At 40.4% G+C, this 21,365-nt stretch overlaps 4 protein-coding genes across 5 annotated transcripts in view; 2 read left to right on the top strand and 2 right to left on the bottom strand.

Moving 5' to 3' along the window:
- Positions 1–13: 13 nt before the first annotated feature.
- On the bottom strand, positions 14–2,986 carry LOC117471508. Of its 2 annotated transcripts, none has more exons than XM_034116584.1 (5): positions 2,895–2,986; positions 1,729–1,805; positions 821–985; positions 525–656; positions 14–338 (listed from the first exon to the last, which is right to left on the bottom strand). In XM_034116584.1, the coding sequence occupies exons 2-5, from the start codon at positions 1,802–1,804 to the stop codon at positions 202–204; spliced, it is 510 nt and encodes a 169-aa protein (XP_033972475.1). In that variant the 5' UTR covers position 1,805; positions 2,895–2,986; the 3' UTR covers positions 14–201. The 2 variants fall into 2 exon arrangements, with proteins under 2 accessions (XP_033972475.1, XP_033972476.1); XM_034116585.1 differs by lacking the exon at positions 2,895–2,986 and adding an exon at positions 2,688–2,718.
- Positions 2,987–3,145: 159 nt separating this feature from the next.
- Positions 3,146–6,467, top strand: emc8 (ER membrane protein complex subunit 8). The gene is made up of 5 exons (XM_034116583.1): positions 3,146–3,684; positions 4,370–4,446; positions 4,556–4,625; positions 5,330–5,424; positions 5,597–6,467. The coding sequence occupies exons 1-5, from the start codon at positions 3,472–3,474 to the stop codon at positions 5,754–5,756; spliced, it is 615 nt and encodes a 204-aa protein (XP_033972474.1). The 5' UTR covers positions 3,146–3,471; the 3' UTR covers positions 5,757–6,467.
- A 1,867-nt stretch (positions 6,468–8,334) lies between these two features.
- Positions 8,335–11,668, top strand: gins2 (GINS complex subunit 2). The gene is made up of 5 exons (XM_034116188.1): positions 8,335–8,561; positions 9,547–9,661; positions 10,222–10,321; positions 10,448–10,574; positions 11,104–11,668. The coding sequence occupies exons 1-5, from the start codon at positions 8,472–8,474 to the stop codon at positions 11,230–11,232; spliced, it is 561 nt and encodes a 186-aa protein (XP_033972079.1). The 5' UTR covers positions 8,335–8,471; the 3' UTR covers positions 11,233–11,668.
- Positions 11,669–12,069: 401 nt separating this feature from the next.
- Positions 12,070–21,365, bottom strand: part of gse1 (Gse1 coiled-coil protein) — a 163,601-nt gene continuing 154,305 nt past the window's right edge. The window contains 9 exon segments of the mRNA XM_034116187.1: positions 12,070–14,536; positions 14,822–14,925; positions 15,235–15,570; positions 17,489–17,624; positions 17,626–17,864; positions 17,953–18,066; positions 19,135–19,402; positions 19,496–19,608; positions 19,739–20,376. Coding sequence (XP_033972078.1) covers positions 14,396–14,536; positions 14,822–14,925; positions 15,235–15,570; positions 17,489–17,624; positions 17,626–17,864; positions 17,953–18,066; positions 19,135–19,402; positions 19,496–19,608; positions 19,739–20,376 — 2,089 coding nt within the window. The 3' untranslated portion in view covers positions 12,070–14,395.

Raw genomic sequence — 21,365 nt, 5'->3', positions numbered from 1 at the left:
GAAGACAAATAAGAAGTTTTATCAGTTTACCATTTTTATTCTTTCTTCTATAATACACAACGACCTTAAGAGGAAGAGGTCTTCCACAACGAACAGACAGAGGTAAATTGGACAATTGATAGATAAAGAAATAAATGTATTATTGTATCTTTATGTTGGTATGCTATTATTTTCCAGTATGTGTTTTGGTCCTCTGGTCTATTACTTTTTCCACTGCTTGTTTTCTGAGTCCCATTTGGCTGCTAAGCCCTCCACTGGGTTCATTCTCATGTCCAACATCCTTTGCAGCTCCTTTGCTTTCCACTCGGGATCAAAAGTGTGTGGGACGGGTCCATACACTGCAAAGAGACCATACGTGTCAAGTAATGCAGAGTCTTAACCTTAATTGCATAGCACGAACATACAATTAAACAACATAATTGCTTTTCTGTTTTCATCGATGACATTAGGAAAACAGAGGATTCATTATTTAAAATCTTGAATTTGCAAACACATCACTGCATTACAATTGTTGGCATACGTACCATACTTTCTCTGCCACATCACAATCAGGCCAGTAAAGCCGACTACGAAGAGCACCCCACCAATCACAGATTTCCACTCTGCCGTCCCCTCGCCCATCTCAGCAAAGCTCTGCTTGAAGCTGATGCGGTACACTGAACATTGAGAAACACAAAACCTAGATGATGACAATTGTAATAAATAAAAAGTGACTTGACCATTGATAGTATTCGCTGATAACAAAATCAGTTTAACCAATAGCAATGAAAGAAGCAGCTCCTTAAAAAAAGACAAGTGTTGCAGTGCAATTTAGTCTTACATGCAACCTTCTCCTCGTTGGAGAGTGCAGCCCAGGCGCCCTGCTCCTTCTCCTTCAGGGATGCCTGCTCAGCACTCAGGTCCTGCACATAGCAGACATCTGGGAGGGGGTTCTCCCGCCTGTCAAAGTAGGCAGGGAGAGTGTAGGCCTCTATCTTAGCCACACCTGAAGGAAATGAAAAAGAATGACTCATCAAATAAGTTTCCATAACATTGAATGACTTCAAACCCTGCCAACCTTTTCTGAAATGTGTTGATGAAAGACTACAATGGTTTGTTTAACTTTTTTGTAAGACTCTGCTGTTAAACGCACAAATTACAGAAAGCAAAGTGTAGATTTATATTATAAAAAAAAAAAAAAAAAAAAAAAAAAAAAAGGTACATGCAATTATCTAATTGATACATGTAAAATAAATAATATATCAATTCCTGTATATATACATCTGTAATACTTGAACAATTGCCCGTCCAGCTGACAGTACAAGAAACTATGCAGTTACTAGCACTTCAGGCAAACACTTTTATGGTGGCTGTAAAATATGTTTACAAGGTCTGATCTAAATTAAGTGTGCAGCCAGATGTACATAGCTATGGTGTCAGATAGTAGATGAGAGTATAGATAAAGGCTCACCAGCCAGAACCGCATTACAGGATTGATATTGTGTTGTGGGTGAAATTGCGTTCTTGTTGTTCAAAAAACGACTATGATTTGCACACAGAAATAAAAAAACGTTCTGGCCCTTGAGGTCACTGCTTACATTTTGTTCTTTAGAAAAACATGCTTTTCTGCATTGTTATTCAAATGTATTCATGGAGGTCCAAGTCATTAAAAGAAAATGACATAGGGAACAAACCTGATCTAATGTCATTGCTCCAAAAATAGTTCAGGTAATTTCATGTGACACTTACCATGTCCTCCACGCACACATACGGATGTGGAAATGGCACGTTTGCCAAGAAGGCGAAGGGCTCTGGTGGCCAGCATTCTGTGGGAAAGATCATATGAAAGACATTAGCAAACATACAATAAAACTCATCCTCCTCAAAATCCGTGTGATCTTTTAGCAAAGGTTTTAGAATGTTCTGTCAAATTATCCTGTTTCTTCTGGGCAACACTTATACGATATCAAAACAATAAATAATAATGTTAATCTGCACTTTGCAGGTGTTGGGATACTTCAGAAACTATTGTTTTGTAGCAAATCTAAACTATATTACGAAGTCCAGCTATTGGCGTTTGATTTAAGTAATTGGTAGTGACGTGGATAAAATAAACAACATTAACAAAGAATGTATATGTTAAAACCGAAATACAAAAACCCCTTAATTGTTGAGTGTGTGTATCCAAACCAAAGGTTTCGGTTTCCGTTAACCGTCAAATAAGTATTTTTTTGTGTTTCTCTTATTATCCTAAGATACTGTTATGGCTGTGAATAAGTTTGGCTATGAAAAAGAAATATGAAAGACAGACCATTTATTTTGTTTTTTTTAGAAAGGGGCAGGTAATATACGATTTCATCTCCCTGCTCCTTTTCGCTCAATGGTGTGTTTACAGAGACATGTTTTGTTAACAAGTATTATACATTAAGTGTTGCATACCATGAACGGAACAAATAAAATGAAATGAAATGAAAAAGGTTAGCTGACGTTAGTCCGGAAAGCTAAGCTAATGTTAGCTTTAGCTGCAAACACAAGGTCATAACGTTAGCAAGGGATAATAGATAATAATGGAAATAAGTAATTCAAGCCAATACTGTACATTTCAACATTCAACCGCTTATATATATAATCCTGTAGCTGATCACAGTTCTATCTTACCATAGTTTTACCATCACCAGCATTTACAAACAAAGATGCCATAAGCTTACGAAAGCTAGCCCTTCAGTTAGCAGGTCCTAGCTCCGATCCCCTCTGACAAAGTCACTTGTACACAATTGATTATTGCGGTTAAAATTGCCCAGTTATCTTGAGAAAATACCTACACCAAGAATACAGTGAATGCTACAATGTATTTAAGTGGTAAAATGTGATGTTTTCGATATATTTAGAAGGATGTTGTTGAAAAAAAATACGACCTGCTGTCTCTTCCTTGATCACGTCCGCCGATGGGCTAAAAGGAAGTATGATTGTGACAACCGGAAAGACGTAAGCCAAGAGTTCATGAGAAGGTGAAACAAGGCCAGATTTTCTTTCTTTCTATTCTTTCTTTATTTTCTGTAATATTTCTATTACTTTATATGTCTACCCCTGATGTCAACTTCTTTATATACAACATATGTAAGGTTCATATATGTTCTTGAATAAATAAAAAAAGGCCAGTTTTACGTCATATCCATTCTGATTTACGGCACCACCGGTGCTGCAGAAACGAGTGGACGGTGGCAGTGAGATTAGCTCTTATGGCTATATTTCCTGACAGTGACTAATTCGTTTAGGAAAAAAAAGACAATTGTGATTTTTGCTACTTGTAAAGCGTACACGTTGGTGTCAGAAAGCATAGCGGTAACAACATATTCTGACGGTAAGGTGAGTGCTGAGGTAGATATCTACTTTTTCTAGCTAGCAGGCAGCAGTCGCTCATCGTGTAGCCACTCAAGTTCCCTCAGGATCTGTTTTCTTTTTTTTACCGGTTTTTCCGGTTTTTTAAAGAACATGCCTATTCAACTGACCAGCCAGGCTTACTGTAAAATGCTGTTACATGCTGCCAAGTATCCTCACTTTGCCGTGAATGGATTGCTGGTGGCAGAAAAGACGAAGGAGAAAAAGAAAGAGAGCCACAGTGAACCTGTCCTGTGTGTGGACTGTGTGCCGCTGTTTCACGGCTCTCTGGCTCTGGCCCCCATGCTAGAAGTAGCTTTAACGCTGGTAAGTCACATTATAGAGGTATACATTCAACTATATTTATTCCTGATTTATTGTTTTTCCAATTTCTATGCTCCTGTTAAATAATGTTTATACCTCCAGTATTCATATTGTAAAATGTAAATGCATTCAGTTTGTTTATAGTCACGTATACATATATGTTATACTTGAATAACATTGCACTTTCTGATGTTTTGCACTTCTGGTTAGATGCAAACTACATTTTGTTGTCTCAGTACTTGCACTAGAGAATAAAGTTCAATCTAATCTAATCTTAACTTCACAAGCTACAACTATCAAATGTATTTCAGCTGCTACTGCAACTAAATAATTTACCAATCTGGGATCAATACAGTATATCACTACATCTCTTTGGACTGACTACATTTTCACAAAATATTTACATAGTGACATTTTTCATAGCATGGATATTGTTAATGTGGATATAATGAGTAACTGGTTAAAGGCACATAATAGATGAGCTAGAACATACTGTTCAGAGAATCCCTTATAAAAGACAACATATATCATATTACTGATCTAAATGACATTGTTTTACCTATGTATCACTTATAAAGTAGACAATAATAATTACATGTCGTTTTTTATTTTATTGAAAATAAATGTGTTCTGATCTTTACTGTCCTTTCTTTACATGTTGGCTCCATGACTCCTGCTCCTTTTTTAGATCGATACTTGGTGTAAAGAAAATAATTACATCATCGCTGGATATTATCAAGCCAATGAACGCACAAAGGATTCGAGGTACAGAAAACAAAATGCACACCTGCTGCTAAACAACCAGCTATGAACATCAAAATATCAAGCTTATTTGGACTTTAATGCATTCAATTGTTGGTCCTTTCTCTTGCAGACCTAACCAATTTGCAGAAAAAGTGGCTGCAAGGATCTCTGAAAACTTCCATGAAGCAGCAATTGTTATGGTAAAAGTTATTGATTTCAGCTGCTGTTAATGGAATCTGTAAATGCTTAAAGGTGGGGTAGGTAATTTTGGAGAAACCAGCTCGAGTGCGCTAGAATTTGAAAATACACAACTGGAAAAAATCTGCCACTTCCTTCAGACTTCCTTACAGAGCCCCTCCTCCAACACACACGAACGCGCATATGACCAATGAGGGCACGAGATACATTTGTGCACAGATGGAAGGCTGACAGGCAGGTAGGCCATCCAGTTATTTTAGCCGGGCCGGCGAAAATGATTGGTCGTGCTTTTTACAGCGCTACGGCTTCCACAGATGACATTTTTTTATGGATTTTATGTCAAAGCACTTAAGATATTCATTGCTATCGGGATGTTAAGAGCATTCCATGGAATATAACAAAAAGTGTATCTCGAGCCGGTTTCTCAAACTTACCTACCCTACCTTTAACTACTGACTTCCTGAATTTTCAAAGCATGTGGTGCATTTTTGTTTAACACATGTGTTCTTCCAGGCAGCCACTGGTTTTAAATCGCTATGGTGTGTATATCGTATCGATATAAAAATGGACTTGCAAATCTGAAATATTAGAGATTTTTATATGTTTTACGTAAAACGTGCAACACACTTGTTTGGTTCTGTAAAGATATACCGAACAGGTCTGAAGGGCTCTAACTTCCTTGTAATTTTCTGTTTTTTTCCTTCAGCTGGACACCAGTAGATTAACAATGAGCTGTTTTGAGCCCATTGTGCTTATCTATGACCATCATGAACACAAGTGGAAAAGCAGAGAAGTAACTTTGTGAGTGTCTCTCTGTTTACATTTGTTTGAATGAAACTGTAGTGTATATGCATCCTTAACCACAGCTTCTGGCATTCAGGCTCTACTGTGTTATCTCACTAAATAGCAAACATGTACATTGTCTAGAAATGTTTAGGGTGTTAATTGCCTAAATGATGTTTTTGTCTTCCAGTGACTGTTTTGAGGACTGGAACGAAGCACAGAAGATCACGTCTTCTCTGTTGGAGGGCAGATCCTACGAGAACTTGATTGACTTTGACAATCACTTGGATGATCTGAGGAACGACTGGACCAACCCTGTGATCAACAAGGCTGTCCTGGATCTGTGCTAAGAGAATCAGTCCGCAGCACCTTGGACATGCAGACAAATATTGCTGCCGTTACAGCATGCATGGTGCTACCTATTGTGTAGCGCAGGAGTACACAAATGCTGGAAACATGGTCTTTGTTCCATTAAAAGCCCCTCGTACTGAGAGGATCTTGCAGAGTACTGACCGGTACTGCCCAAATCTCTCAAGGCCAAGTGCCATATGTGCACTGTTAGCCTGCGTCCACCTTCACAAGGTGATACCAAGGTGATGAAGGCCATTTTGTTTTTTTCTGCAATGGTTTGTGTTTATTCATAGTTGTGTGCAAGTTAAATTCTAAATTATTTGATACATTTTTCTTCTTAAATTGTAAAACCAATAGCCATATAAAGATCAAGTCTTAAATTATTAAAACATTATTAGTAAAAATGTAAGGAGATGATTGTACTACTGAGATATGATAGATGCTGTATTATTAAATGTTTAGTTTATTTTTAACCCTGTAACTTCATTCACACAGAAATATGGTCTGAAGAAGTTTGGGGTTGTTTATTTAAGACGATTAATAAATAAATGAGTATAAAGATGAACTGAAAAGACAGGATTTAAAAAAGTTATGTCTTTTCTGACTGTGTGTCTATTACCAACTTGAGTCATTCTCTGGATCCACCAGCAATATTAATGTGATGATTAACTCCAAAGGTTTGACTTTTAAATTATTCAATCTTCCACATACTTTCTGTGTCCTTTTCTTGTCGCTGGTGCACTTCAGAATGTCATTCTGGATAGTGCACACATTGGATTTTGATTGTTTTCAGAAATGCAATAGGCTGGATCAGATCACAGGAATGTGTGAATGATATTTTAGGTTGGGTATCAGTTGTACGAATTGCGTAATAGTCTTTAATACTTAACTGCCCCCTCTAAATTGTAATATATAATAAGTAATGTAACATTTGAGGATAGAAAACTACCTTTGTATTTGAGATAATAATTATTTAGTAAGCGCTAATAACTTAAATTATTGTGTGGATGATGTTTTAGGTTGGGTATCAGTTGTACGAATTGCGTAATAGTCTTTAATACTTAACTGCCCCCTCTAAATTGTAATATATAATAAGTAATGTAACATTTGAGGATAGAAAACTACCTTTGTATTTGAGATAATAATTATTTAGTAAGCGCTAATAACTTAAATTATTGTGTGGATGACACATTTTCTACAATGTTTTATGAACCGAATGTAAAATTAAACAACATTTGGGAACCAAATCTTTGTCAGACTCATGTCATTTAGTAGATTATTGTCTTAGGTGTCTTATACTGTTGCCTTTTGACTGTAAGGTTGATAAACATATTTTTTAAATCACCAGCTCCAGGGCTCTAGCTTTTTGCTAAAAGAAACTTAAGGATTTTATAAATGGCTTCAAAGAAGCATTTGGTGAGGAGTATGTTATCTGCTCAAAACCTGTATAATAAATGTTTTTGTGTAGGAGGGGGTTCATTTTATTAAGGATGTGATTTTGACACTCCCTAACTGCCTATAATTTGTCAGAATGTATAAAACAAAAAATGCACCATGAGAAGTATATTTAGAAACAACTCTTCTCTGCATGGCTCCACCTTGTGGAACAACCGAACCTTTACAAAGGTGTCAGATTCACATCAATAACACGAAGTGCCAGAACAATACTTATGGTAACATTGAACATGTATTTCTTTCATTATTGTTTACGATACAAATATAATAAGCAACATTTTAACAATCCAAGATATTTATTAAAAATCTAAAATAAAAATGTTCTCTGACGTCTAAGGAAGATACTGCATAAACTAATTATTCATGTGTTGAAGTAGGCTTCTTTTTCTTAAGTGAAAAAATGAGATACAGTACATCACTTCCCTCCAAAGTTGATACATTTGAATGCTTCAGATTCAACTGAAGGATAAGGTGTATCTGTATGGTTTGAAAAGATTATCCTGTTTTCTTTAACTAAATAAACTACTAATAATCCTGAGTAACATCACAAATCTGAAAACAAAGTCGATTTGACAGAAACGTAGTTTTCAAAGGACAGTAGGCCTATTGCTACAAACATATATGATCACCATCTACGGCTATAAAATGCAACATACACACTATTGCATCATTGTAATGTAGCCCAATATGAATCCAAACACGTTTTATAACAGTAAACCACTGACATTGACAACTTTTCTGCAGTGAGATTATTGACTTCTTACACTTTCCCAAGGTCTAAGGCCAACTGATAATATTTGTATGCAGGACTTTACAATCCTTTTTGATTAAGACTAATGTAATTTTTCTAAAGGGAAATTGTGAAATCAGGGTAAATATTGCCATCTACTGGTGCTTATCTGTAACTGTCGTGGCTGGCACGTGATCAGCTTCTTACTTCCGGCGCAGATAAAGTAAAAACTAAAGGAATGGTCAGTGTCGCCATTTCCAGCCGGGTCTAACGACCTTTATAAATACATTTTTTTCTCAACATTACGATTCGCCAAATGCGGGGAATTACATAACAATAATACAAGTGGTTAAAGTTCAAGTAACGGTACAACGTCCTCACTGTGCGACACGACGTCCCCGGTAGTGACGTAGCTGTCTCATCCTCCTTGTTTTTTTTAGACAGGCTGCAGCGCGGGAAAACAAGACGAAGAGTAGATGTGAGGGTACAAGAGTTTGGAAATAAAAATTATCTTGCCAACCTGACAGCTATGGATGCCTCGGAGGTAGAGTTCCTCGCCGAGAAGGAGACGGTGAAGATAATTCCAAATTTCAGTTTAGACAAGATCTATTTGATCGGGGTAAGTAAGTGAATAACTTTGTCAATGCGTTGTTTACAAGGTTGCTATGGACTGCTTTCTCTTGGGTTAGGGGTTAAAGAGTTTGAGTTTAGCCGGATGCTGAAAACTTGCATACCGTTAGTTACATTAACTCAATAGTTAAGGTTAGCATGTGTCAAACCTCTCAGTCTGATGTTGAATTGTCACACATTTGGGGATTCAGACCGGGTCGCTTCTCTGTTAGGTGAAGCCGAAACGTTAACTGAAATCTATGTATGGCAAGCCGATTTAGCTTTTATTCATTTCTGGAGGATCAAATCTTTTTTTGATATCAGGAATTCAATTGTTACTAGTTATAATTCATTTTTTATTTATTACTAGTTACAATTGAATTCCTGATATCAAAAAAAGGATTATGATTTTGAAGTTCAACTTGTATTTCTGATATAAACAGTTGGCATTTAGACTAGTTGAAATTCTTGATATCAGAAATAGGTATTTTTACTAGTTCAATTGTAATTTTAACTAGTAACAATTGAATTAATGACATCAGAAATTGGTATTTTTACTAGTTCAATTGTAATTGTAACTAGTAACAATTGAATTAATGATATCAGAAGTTGGCATTTGAACTAGTGCCAACTAGTTCAAATGCCAACTCCCATTGAAATGAATGAGAAAAACGATGCAAATCTCACTAGTTAAAATCGCATTTCTGATATCAGAAATACACATTGCAACAAGTTACAATGTGCATTTCTGATATCAGAAATACACATTGCAACAAGTTACAATTGAATTTCTGATATCGGGAATTTGCATTCGAACTAGTTCAAATTCAATTTTTTATCAGAAATAAACATTATTACTAGTAAGAATTGTTTTTTTGATATCCTCCAGAAATGAATAAAAGCGAAATCGGCTTGCCATATCTATGCAACGCTACTGTTTATATGATCTAAACTAAAGAATGGGAGTCAGTTTTCTTTCCTGTGTGTATCCTCAGGGCGACCTGGGTCCCTTCAACCCCGGACTGCCTGTCGATGTTCCCGTCTGGCTGGCCCTAAACTTGAAACAAAGACAGAAATGTAGAATTGTTCCTCCTGCGTGGATGGATGTTGGTAAGATATACAATGCATACCCATCTTCAATATATATATATATACAAGCTGCAGGAATAACTGACCACTTTAAAAATAGAAACAATGGAAAGTTGACTTAAATTCTGGGATCAAATGTACATAATGCACCAATTTGTAACAACTAATTACTTAAAGTAATCCTAATATTGAAATCCAAGGCTCCATCCATGTTCATCATTGTTGCATCAGTCCTTCTTATTTCCACATATTAATGGAAATAACAACTTCAACGCCTTTATAGTGTTCATCATAGGTTGGTGTGTTCGATAATTGTATTTCAGACAACAATGAAGGTCTAAAGAATGAAAAAAATCAAGCTTTAGCTGTAAAGGATAAACTAGTTTTAAACGATGAATTCATTAACTCAAGAAAAGTAAACTATACATTTCAGTTCTCTTAACCTTTCTTATATGATTCAGTTGCTGAAAATACTGGAAATAGGACGGCACCTCTTCATATTTTGACATTTATACTGATTTCTTCTATCTGACAGTTCGGGACATACAATGATTGTTTTTGACTTTCCTGATATTGTGCAGATAAACTGGAGGAGATGCGAGATCTTGAGAGGAAAGAGGACACCTTTACGCCTGTTCCCAGTCCGTACTACATGGAGCTGACCAAACTGCTTCTGAACTTGTGAGTCTTTTATATATGAATAATCCCCATTCTTATGGTATTTAAACTAACGTGCTTTACATGCTCCCTTATTGTCTCTGTATGTGGCACTCTATACCTTACATGAAGGTTTATGTGTCTCTGCAGTGCGTCTGACAACATCCCTAAAGCGGATGAGATCCGCACGCTGGTCAAAGACATCTGGGACACGCGTATTGCCAAACTCCGCCTCTCCGCCGACAGCTTCATCAGTCAGCTGGAGGCGCATGCCAAGGTACATCATGAAGAATCCCACGCTGAGCCTTCCGTTTACACAAACTGTTAATATGATATTGTATAGCTGAAACAAAATATCAAACAATTGATAAAAATGTTTGGACGGAAAGTTCTTTATATTATGAGTAATTAACAAAAATAAACATGAAATTGTAACATGGCTACACATTTACAATCTCATTTGAATGGCCACTGTAGGATGTGTTGAATTCAAGAATATTGTGAGCAGTGGAATTATGTTTCTGCTCTAAAGGGCATCTTAAAGTAGTGAAAATCTGTGAACATTCATTAGGGAATGTGAACCTTGGAGTGCTGTAATTGTTTCTTAATAACAGGATTAACAGTCAGTGTCTTGAGATGATCTTTTTATCCCCTCATCTTGTGGCCCTACTGCTTCCCTTTTCCCTGTCATAGTAAGATCCAGCAAATATGAGCTTAAGTATTCACAGCAGTTATTAAAGAAAGAATATGATTTACCCTTGTTAAAAGCATGTCTCCTTTGTAACTCTGGTCCCTCCCCTCTACAGCTGGACAACCTGACCCTGATGGAGATCAACACCATACGCGCCTTCCTGCTCGACTCTCTCAACTGCTTGTACAAGCTTCGCTCCAATCAGCACCCTGGGTCCAGTAAGGGACAGTTCGCTGACTTTTAAACTCAGAATTCAAAGCCTGCTGCACAGGTTCCCATCTTGTCCCATGATCTCAAGTCTTCAACTACAGATTGTTCTTTCTCACCCGGCCCTTCATTACGCTAAAGACTCTTTTTTTCTCAGAAATGTAATTCAAAGATATCTATCAATGACCTCTTGATGGCAACTGAATTTGACTTGCTTTTACTTTGGTTTTGTCAATGGGTTATATTTGTTGTGTGAGACATGCATTACTCTGTACAAATGAAAAGCATCTAGGCTTTATATGTATCTTCTGTTTGAATTATGTGCATATTTAATTTAAGTAAGGATGCTCGCTGTAGTTTAAAACTGCCACCATTGTTGTATATGTCAGTTAATGTCAAAATAAATGTATTTGTGTAGAGTTCTAGGGTATAGAATTGTATTCCTGGACTAAAACAGATATTTGAAGAAGTCAGTCTACAGAAATGTTTCACTTTTTTGGTCATGTTATATAGAAATTAAATGAACGTTACTAGATGCTCTTGTTTGTCAGAGAAGAAAAATACATTTAAGAACTAAATAAATGGCTACTTAGTAGTGTAGGATTTAAGTTTAACATAAAGGGAATTTGTCCTTTACCCTGCATTTAACCCATCCTCAATAGTTAAGAACAGCAGGGGAGCTGAAGAGAAACATCATAGGACCAACTCCAGTTCTGAAGGTCAGTGCCTAAGTGAAGTGCAACTAAAGAATCATTTCTAAAATCTAAAATAGATGTTTTGTGGGATAGAAGGAAGCCCATAGATTCAACACAGTTTCATTCCAAAACCATTGACACGGTTTTCAATATGTGTAGCACCCACAAATGGACAAGGGTTGATATTTAACATTTTGGAAATATTTTATTTCTTTTTTGTCTGAAATCACAGCCATATATTCATAAATACCTAATTACTACATTCAACAAAGAATATATTACATTACAATGAATTCAAACAAGTACATTTTAAAAACAGGATTTCACAGCATCTAGACATCCTCCACTGAGTAATGGGGCTATTGCATGGGCGTGCGTGGGCTGGAGACAGGGAGGCGGGGGGGTGGGGGTCGTTGGCAGCTCTCCTCAGCGTGCCTCTTCTGCTCTGTAAAAATGACAGACTACATTCTGTATCAACCTGATCCCCTCGAATGGCATGGGCCTCATTTATAAAAAGGTGTCATGATTGAATTCTCGGAGATGCGTTAAGATTCTGTGTTTGTTCTTGGCATGCACATATTTGAAAGGTGTGAGACGTACAATAGACACTTCAATGTAAAGTCCCTGATCTCTGGTGTTATGTGTAGAATTAACATCATGTGGACTGCAACTCATTCACATGCTCCCAACTTCTTGAGGCACTTGTATTTAATATGCTGTATGTAGGGGTGGCTGTGCTTTTGTCTTTATAAATTAGTTATTTTGCACATTTGAAAAAGTGAATCAAGATTTACTTTGAAGTATTGAATGCCCCCATTCTGACACCAACTTTCCCACCACAATAGCTTGTGCAGCGTTTTAATTCAAAACAATGATCAATGCACCTTTTAATCGGGGAGGAAGTCAGAAAAGCGTTTCGCTGAGTCCGGGGATGAACTGTGGGCAGGTTGTACATGGGGACAGGTAAATAAACCTTTATATTTTATCAAGTTTTATTCTAGTGTGATTTCAAGGCTTTTTTCAAAATGTGTTGGCAACTTTGGATAGGGGGAGTCCTTAAAAGGAGTGTCTGCAGGAAAAGATGAATGGGGTCAAAGGTTATCAGCAGAGGAAGATGGCCATTCTGTTTTGAACGTTTGGCTACCTTATTGCAACTCAAATACAAATTAACAATCCAAAATGATTCAGTTTATTTAATTTTGGCACCATGTCCTCTCATGGCTGCTGATAAGGGCTTGTAAGGCAACACATTATGCAAACCGTGATATTGTTGGAGTCTAATGCAATATAATGTCAGAGTGTGGAGTGAAAGGTCCAACGGTAGGATAAAGCAATAATAACCAGTTTCATCAGCTGGCTGCTTAAGAGACTCTTCATGTCTTTACAAAATCAAGTATGTCAAGTGACCAAAGTATAAAAAGAAAACTGTCGCTGTGGGTTTCAGTATGAGAACATCATTAGCTAACTAGTCCTGCCAGCAGCAGTGACGCTGAGCAGAGGAGTGGATGCTGGGTGTTAAAACAGAATGACATGTTGCTGTGAAGGGAGGGGTGAGAAGGTGGGTGCCATTTCTCAGGACCTCAGTGAGCTCTGCTGAGCTCGGACGCTGTGGTTGGGTGAGGAGAGAGTGAGAGGAGGAATATATCCTGTTCTCTCTCACTGTTAAATGTCTCAAAATGAGCTGTTCTGGCCAGCAGCAGTACAAACACTAAAAGCAAGGCTTTCTTTTCCAACCCAAAAAAGCATAAACATATAAAAATGGCAGGCTTTTTTTCTTTAAAAGAACAATGATTAAAGTAATAAAAACATACAAAATTCTTTTAAGTCTTCATATTATATACAATACAAGGCTGAAGCACCTTTTAGAATTCTTATTCTCAAATTTTCTATTTCGAAATAAAACATTTCCTTAATTCTTTCCAAAAAATGTGCATTCTCTAAGTTCTTCCCTAATTCCAACAGTTCTTTGTTGTAACACAGTACCACCAGGTAGTTCTTCAGCTTTTATTCTTAAGTGCATTTCCAGTTCAAAAGCTCATGTGGCCACTGTGATAAGATCAGTCCCGACTGGCCAGAAGCCTTCGAAGCGTTCGAGTCTCTGGACGACACCCCCCCTGGGGCCGCGGCCCCTCATTGGCAGGATTGTCTGTGTAGCTGTGGCGGGAGGGATGCAGGGACTGAACAATTGAGCAGCAGGGGGCTGAAGAGTGACAAGCAGGTGCATTATGGGTGATCTTCAGGTGCTCCTGGCCCATGCTCTCTGGGTTGGCTACATTGGCACACGGTAGTGGCACAGTCCCTGGCCACCGTCCAAAGACTGTCCTTCACTGTCCTGTCTGCTGTGCATTCATCCACCACTCATCCATTCACTCAATTCATTCATTCATCTTATCCAGCCAGTCTTATTCTCCTCCTTGGAACCATGTGGATCAGGCCATGAAAAATAAACTCTGGGTATCAGTCTGAAGGGGGATGGCGGGGGGCCATCAGGGCGGCGGGTCGGGGTCACCTGGGAGGGTAGCCCTTGTAATGGCCGCCTCTCGGCCAGTGTGTCTGTGGCAGCGTCAAACACTTCCTGAAGTGCTCCAGCTCGGCTTGGAGCTTCTCCCTTTCCACTGCCAGCTTCTGCCTCTGGGACATCAGCTCCTACAAGACGGAAGATGTCAATATATATTTAAGTTTAAAGAATAATCACAACAAAGAGGATGTGTTTTCAGCTCCATGGTAATAATACAAAGGTGGTCAAAATAAAGGAGGAATCACAATGTGAGAATACTGTGCTGTCCATTATTATCATAGAGGTTAATCTAATTCATACTCAAATAAGTATGTGTGGAGAAGGGAACTGTTAAGAGGTGTTGATGAGTTTGGGCTTATAGATGTTGCAATGTGTGTTACTAGGCACTCTAGTGTTCTGTGCATGCTTCTTACCCCCATGTTATGAGATAGCTGCTCAGCGGTCAGGCTGAGGTTGTAGTTCTGAGCTTCTAGTCTTCGACACTGGCTCTGCAACACGTGTCGCTCCAAACCTTGCTCTAGAGAACCAGAGAGAGTGAGAGACAGAGGGTTAGGGGAAGAACCTGATATTTACAAAACACTGAATTCTAGAGGAAGCATGAATACTGCCCTCTAGTGACAAATGAACACAATTGTTTAAAAAAACTATTTTCTAGGAATACAGTCTATGGTAACACTAAACTATGAAACAGCCAATGAGATATTAATGGCTTTTTCCGAGGGAGGGGTTATGTATCCGTCATATAATAGAAAATACATTAAATCAACAGTTATGAGATTTTAAGCAGTACAGTATATCACGGCATGTTTTAACTGCAGCTGCTTACCTTCAACATATTCCTGATAAGCTTCAAATATGGACTCAATCCCCTGCCACTTGGAAGCGGGAGCCTCCTCTTCCTCCTCCTCCTGGTCCTCCTCAGAGTCCTCTGGACCCGACAGGTCCTCCCTCGCCCCCGAGGCCTCCCGGTGGAGGCCTGCAGAGAAGTGCTGCCCGTTGGGCTGAGGGTGAGCGTGTGAGAGTGGGTGGGGAAATGGATGTGCGTTGGAGTGAGATTGTGAATGCTGCGGTGGCCGTCCAGGAGCGCTCTGAAGCTCCGGAATGTTGTAGTGGACCGAGGACTCCTGCAGGTGGGACGACTCCGACATCCCAGCAGCTCCACCTGAAGAACAAGATGAGAGAGAAGGGAGATCGTGTCATTTTTGATCACTTTGTATTTATTGCAATAATGGTAACATGACTCATCTAGGGATTTCGATTTGGTGCAAAATGCCGCAGCAAGGCTTTTAACTGGCACACGGAAATATGACCACATTTCCCCCATTTTGGCTTCGCTCCACTGGCTGCCAATACATTTTACGATTCATTTCGTTTCGGGTAGTGAGGTGGGCTGAAGATCGGAAGGTTGTGAGTTCAAATCCCGCCAGGAACACCACCACTAGTGTGCCCTTGAGTAAGGCACTTAGCCCTTAGTTACTCCAGGGAGAATGTCCCTGTAATTGGTAATTGTAAGTCGCTTTGGATAAAAGCGTCAGCTAAATGAAATGTAATGTAATTTCAAAATCCTTTTATTTACTTTTAAATCCCTAAATGGCATGACCCCACCATATCTTTCTGAGCTGCTACACCCGTACACACCCTCTAAGGTCAGCTGATCAACTGTTCCTGAATGTGCCCAGAACCAAGTCAAAGCTCAGAGGGGGCCGTTGCTTCTCTGTAGCGGCTCCCACACTGTGGAACGATCTGCCCCTGCACATCAGACAGGCCTCCACACTGCCTGTTTTTAAATCGCTTCTTAAAACCCACCTCTTCTCCTTAGCGTATTAACATCTTTTAGAGCGTTGCTTTTATTGCTTTTAAATTGTACTTGTTTTATGGTGTGTGAGCTGTGCTGTGTTATTTTTTTGTATGTTTTGTTTTGTTTATTTGACTGTACAGCACTTTGGTCTGGAGGTTTAAAGTGCTCTATAAATAAAGCTGTATTGTATTGTATTAGATCCTAATTTTTCCGTGCATATGATGTCTATGAATTCATAAATTAAAGGGGACCTATCATGCAAAATGCACTTTTGTACGTCTTTTATACATGAATATGTGTCCCCGGTGTGTCAGGGAACTCACCAAGTGTCAGAAAACACAACCCTCTCTCTTTTCCTCCATACCCAAATCTCTAAAAACGGGGCTGCAACGGAGCTGATACAGATTTGAAATTGTTCTGACGTCAGAAACAGGGAGCTCCGCCTATATGGGCAACTCTCCACCTATCAGGGGAATGGGGGGTTGGGCCACGGCCATTGCCACTCGAAAGCGCTGGAGACGCTGTAGTACATATGCCAGGCCTGTAAGTGGCGCTGTAGTCTGCCACAAAAGCAGCGAAGAAGACTTCTCACAGAATCAGCCCTTGCAAAAACAGGGCTGGAAAAGAGCAAATAGAGCGAAATGAGGCATGGCTAAAATGCATGATCTGTTTGGTATTTAAAAAAAACAACTTCACAGACATGTTTTATATAGGTATGGCCCTACAATATATTATTCAAATATAGCATGATAGGTCCACTTTAAGTTTGGAATGCCGGAAGAATGACTTAATGGCCAAAGTGACAAATTGCCAATCCAAACCCAAAATATCAGTTTACTATCACAGAAGCCCATAAAACATGTCAATAAACCAATCATTTCAGCTAAAGATAAATAAGATTGTCACAGCAGCATGTTAACAAGGCATTGCACATAATGTGAGAGTGAAAAGTTATATACAAGTTTATTTCTCATGCAAAAAGATACTTGTTAAATGTGTCTATTTGCCGCTTTGTATGTCAGCGCTGTTGGTTGGATAATGCATAATTGAAAGACATCACCACATGGGTTCTGGGAATTTGTAATGGCCATTTTTCAAAGATAGATTTCCAGACAATTACTTACTAAATTATTAATTGACTGAATAAAAGCTTTGTGGCAGACCTGTAACATCCTGTATCTCAGTGTTATTAATGGTAAGTTGTTTGTCTTGTCACTACACTGTCCTGTTGCCCATTGGTCCCCCCGCAGAGAGACCCCTCCCATTGGCCCGTGCTGCTTACCTTTATGTTTCTGCAGAGCCTTCTGAGTGGACTGAAGCACAGATTCGTGGAACTGCTGGGCAAATTCCTCCGGGGTGAAGCTGTCCCAGGGTTTGGTGCGCCCGTTGACGCTGTGAGGACCTTCTTTAGCCTGCAGGGGAAGGGGGGGGGCGCAAGCTGTTCAGCAGGCTGGAGCTCCTCTTAGAGACCGGCCCCTCACCGGGCCCCCGGGCCTTGTCAGGGTAGACAGCTGGAGAAGGGGGTTCCTTTGGTCTTAATGTCTCCCCAAGGGGTTTTGGGTGACCATTGGGGGACGCTGGGCGATGTGAGGAGGGGCTCTGCGGTCTGACACTGTGTTGGCCTTCTGATTCAGAGGGAGGCTGGGCGAATGCAGAATCTGCAATCATTTGAACATGTGTTAGTCATGATGAGGTCAAGATCCACATCACTACAGATGGAGCACTGCAATTAGCAACACATCTCACCAGAAATCTGGGGTGGAGGGCTCTTACACAGCAGATGAGGGGCATGTCTAATGGTATCCAAGGTTACGCTCTTTTCTTTAATGACCTGAAGGAGCTCCACCACCCTTTCATTATCTATGAGACAGAGGAACTAGTTAATAAGTCATGTCTGTATATATCTTACACACAAAGACCCATTTCTCCTAACGTGTGTGTGTGTGTGTGTGTGTGTGTGCGTGTGTGTGTGTTAAATGAGGCTGAATGTGGCCTAACAGCATGGGAGGCAGTGCGCTGCCATCTAAAGGCTGCAAACTGTAAATCAAAAGGATTAGACTAAGATCACTGTAAGCCCACTGCTGCCACTATGTGTGTGTTTGTGCGTGTGTGTATATGTGTGTTTGTGCGTGTGTGTATATGTGTGTTTAACTGCAAGTGTCTCCCAACAGAGCCTTGACCCAAGTCCACCTTTTCTAACTAGTGCAATGTAAAGCCTTACATTATGCATACATTGTTTCAAATATGCTGCATGTAACACAGGGGTTTGGAGGTTGACATGATCATTGTTTGACCCCTTTATTATTTCCTTCAAGGCTCGAGTCAACATGCAGTATTCATGAGAACGCAGCGCATGTAAAGCAGGCAGAGCTCAGCTGAAGTGAAGCGTCAGCAAGCTGTAGAGCCGACTGAGCGTCTACTTTTGAAAAACTAAATGAACATTAACTCTGCTGAAATGAGATGTCAAAGAGGAGAGACATGATATCAGCAATGTGTGTATAGCATGTAGGGGACAATGGGTCACTTCTGTAAAGTAATGTAGTGGTTTCTAACTACCTCTCCTGTGCCTTGCCATTTTAAGTCCTTTCATTTAATTTGAAATTCTAACATTGAATCCAGTGCGTGAGTTTCCTGGGCACACACATTCTTAACTTAAACAATACCGGAGCAGCAGTTTATTTAATTAAGAATAGCTAGGAGGCATCTTTACGCACAGTTAAGGCTTTCACTAATTAACGTAGTTCTTGAGACATAATTAAGCAAAACAGTTAGTAAGCAACACTAAAGACCCACATTAAGAGTAACTGTTTAACAGAATCACCCATTGTATTCACCCAGGTTTATTAGAGCAGCTTCAAACTTCAGACAAAATAAATAAAAAAGTGTGAAATGGAATATTTCTGTGTATTATAATCACAACTCCCTCACCTCTCCTCTGCTGTACAGTGACGTGGGACAGACTGAACGTGGTGAGGAATCGCTTCTTATCCTCCAGCTCTGGTGCTCGGTTCATGTCCTCCGGGGTGAAGCGTGTGCTGAGTTGGGGCGCCGGCGGAGGAGTGCGTTTCGGTTGCGAGCAAGATGGTGAGGGGCTGCGCTCCCTGAGCCTCCTCCTCCTTTTTCTCCTCTTCTGCTGCACCAGCTCATCGCGCCGGCCCACTGTGGTCAGGCCAAACACTCCCAGGAAGTCTAGTTTCTGTGCGGAGAGGCAAAAGAACATCTTAATGCATTGTTTTGTCATGAGTGCTTGTAACTACAACAAGAATTGATTATTTGGCAGGTGTTTTACCTCTGAGGAGTCCTCCAGTTTGAGTGGCGGCTGCTCTGCTACTCTCCTAAGATGGGCTCTCACCTCCTCTTCATCACTCTCGTCATACGAGTCATCCAGCTCGTAGTAGTAACCTGCAACAAGCAAAGAGTTCAGTACTGACAAACCACTTGCTCTAATAAAGTTAAGCGTTACATAATGATAACAAAATGTAGCTTTCTAAGAGTGCAAATGATCAGGTGTAGTGCAACAGCATGGTGGTACCTTTCTCCCTGGCCTCCTTTCTCCTCTTCTCCTCCAGGTCTAACTTGCTGACAGGCCTCCGGTGCTGCTGGAGGTATTCGTCATAGATCAGCATTGTCTCTGGGCCCGTCCCCACATTGGCTACCTGTCCCATGCCTGTCCCGGGGGTGATTCCTAGCCCTTGTCCATGTCTGCTGTGCCCCGGGTGTCCCTGGAGGCTCTTCAGTCCAGCATTGCTCTTCATACCTCCCTCCATTTCATATTGGCTGGGCAGGGACAGGGTTGCCCTCTGCTGGCTAAAAAAGGACTGGGTGGATTTCTCCAGATCAGCAAGGAATGTGCTGGGTTCCGGCAGGCCCGGAGGACCTCTCAGTGGGGGGTACTTCTCCATCACTCCCCCTTCTCTCCTTCGCGCTCCGTCCTCATATTTTGCGTGCCCGGGGGGCAGCCGACTGAGCTCGTAGTGTCCCATCCCTGAGGGCTCGTGGTTCCGTCTGGACTCTGAGGCGGTGTCTATAAGAGAGGCAGGGTTCCACAGGGTGGTGGGAGGGTGGTGTTCACGTGGTGGCTGGGGAGGTTTGGGAGAGATGAGGGGTGGAGGGGCGCCTAAGTGAGGGTGGAGGTCCCGGCTTCCTGGTTCATGGTGATTTGGTATGGATCTGTAGAGATAGAAAATAATCATGTAATCTGTTAAAAGTACTGCACACTGCCCGTATTCCAAACACTGCAATGCAGAGACACACCATCGTGCTAAAATGCTATGTCTATTCCCCTTCATCCCTGTTAGTATGTCTGGGGGGTTGTGTGCCTGTGCAAGGCAACATTATCAAGCTCAGACAGAGTAGCCCAGAGCAGAGAGAGGATGTGGCCAAGGCACACAATGTCCTCTGGATATGCAGGACATGCAACACACACACACACACACACACACACACACACACACACACACACACACACACACACACACACACACACACACACACACACACACACACACACACACACACACACACACACACACACACACACACACACACACACACACACACACACACACACACACACACACACACACACACACACACACACACACACACACACACACACACACACACACACACACACACACACACACACACACACACACACACACACACACACACACACACACACAGAGAAGAGAGGAATCAATGTGGAGAGTAGAGAGAACCATGGGTTTGTAGAAAAGGAATAGTCAATGATATATGGAGAAATATATATTTATATGTTAAGGGAGATACTTGGGAAGAGATACTTGAAAAGGAATAATGGTATGGATGGTGGAGAAGAAATGGTCACTGCGAGAAAGAAAGGAAAGCAGATGGATGTCTCGAGTGTCTTTCCAAATCAAGCCTGGCAGGAACGCACTGTGCAGGACCAGCAAATTATCTATGCCTCCCTGTTTGTGTTTGCATTTCTGTGTGTGTGTGTGAGTGAGTGAATGTGTGTTATCTTCAATCTGCAGCCTGTGAGCTGTGATTCAGCAATTATCCAGTAGGGTTACTGATACTGGACGTGTTTATCTCTCCTGTCCTACCAGTACAGCATTAGCCTCACTTCTAGATCGCACACAGCACCCCAAACACAGGCACAGTAACAAAGGAGGGTA

The sequence above is a fragment of the Trematomus bernacchii genome, unplaced genomic scaffold (assembly GCF_902827165.1).
Source record: "Trematomus bernacchii unplaced genomic scaffold, fTreBer1.1, whole genome shotgun sequence".
Lineage (NCBI taxonomy): Eukaryota > Metazoa > Chordata > Actinopteri > Perciformes > Nototheniidae > Trematomus > Trematomus bernacchii.
Note: the sequence above shows the minus strand (reverse complement) of the source record. Positions and strands in the feature narration are given on the sequence as shown.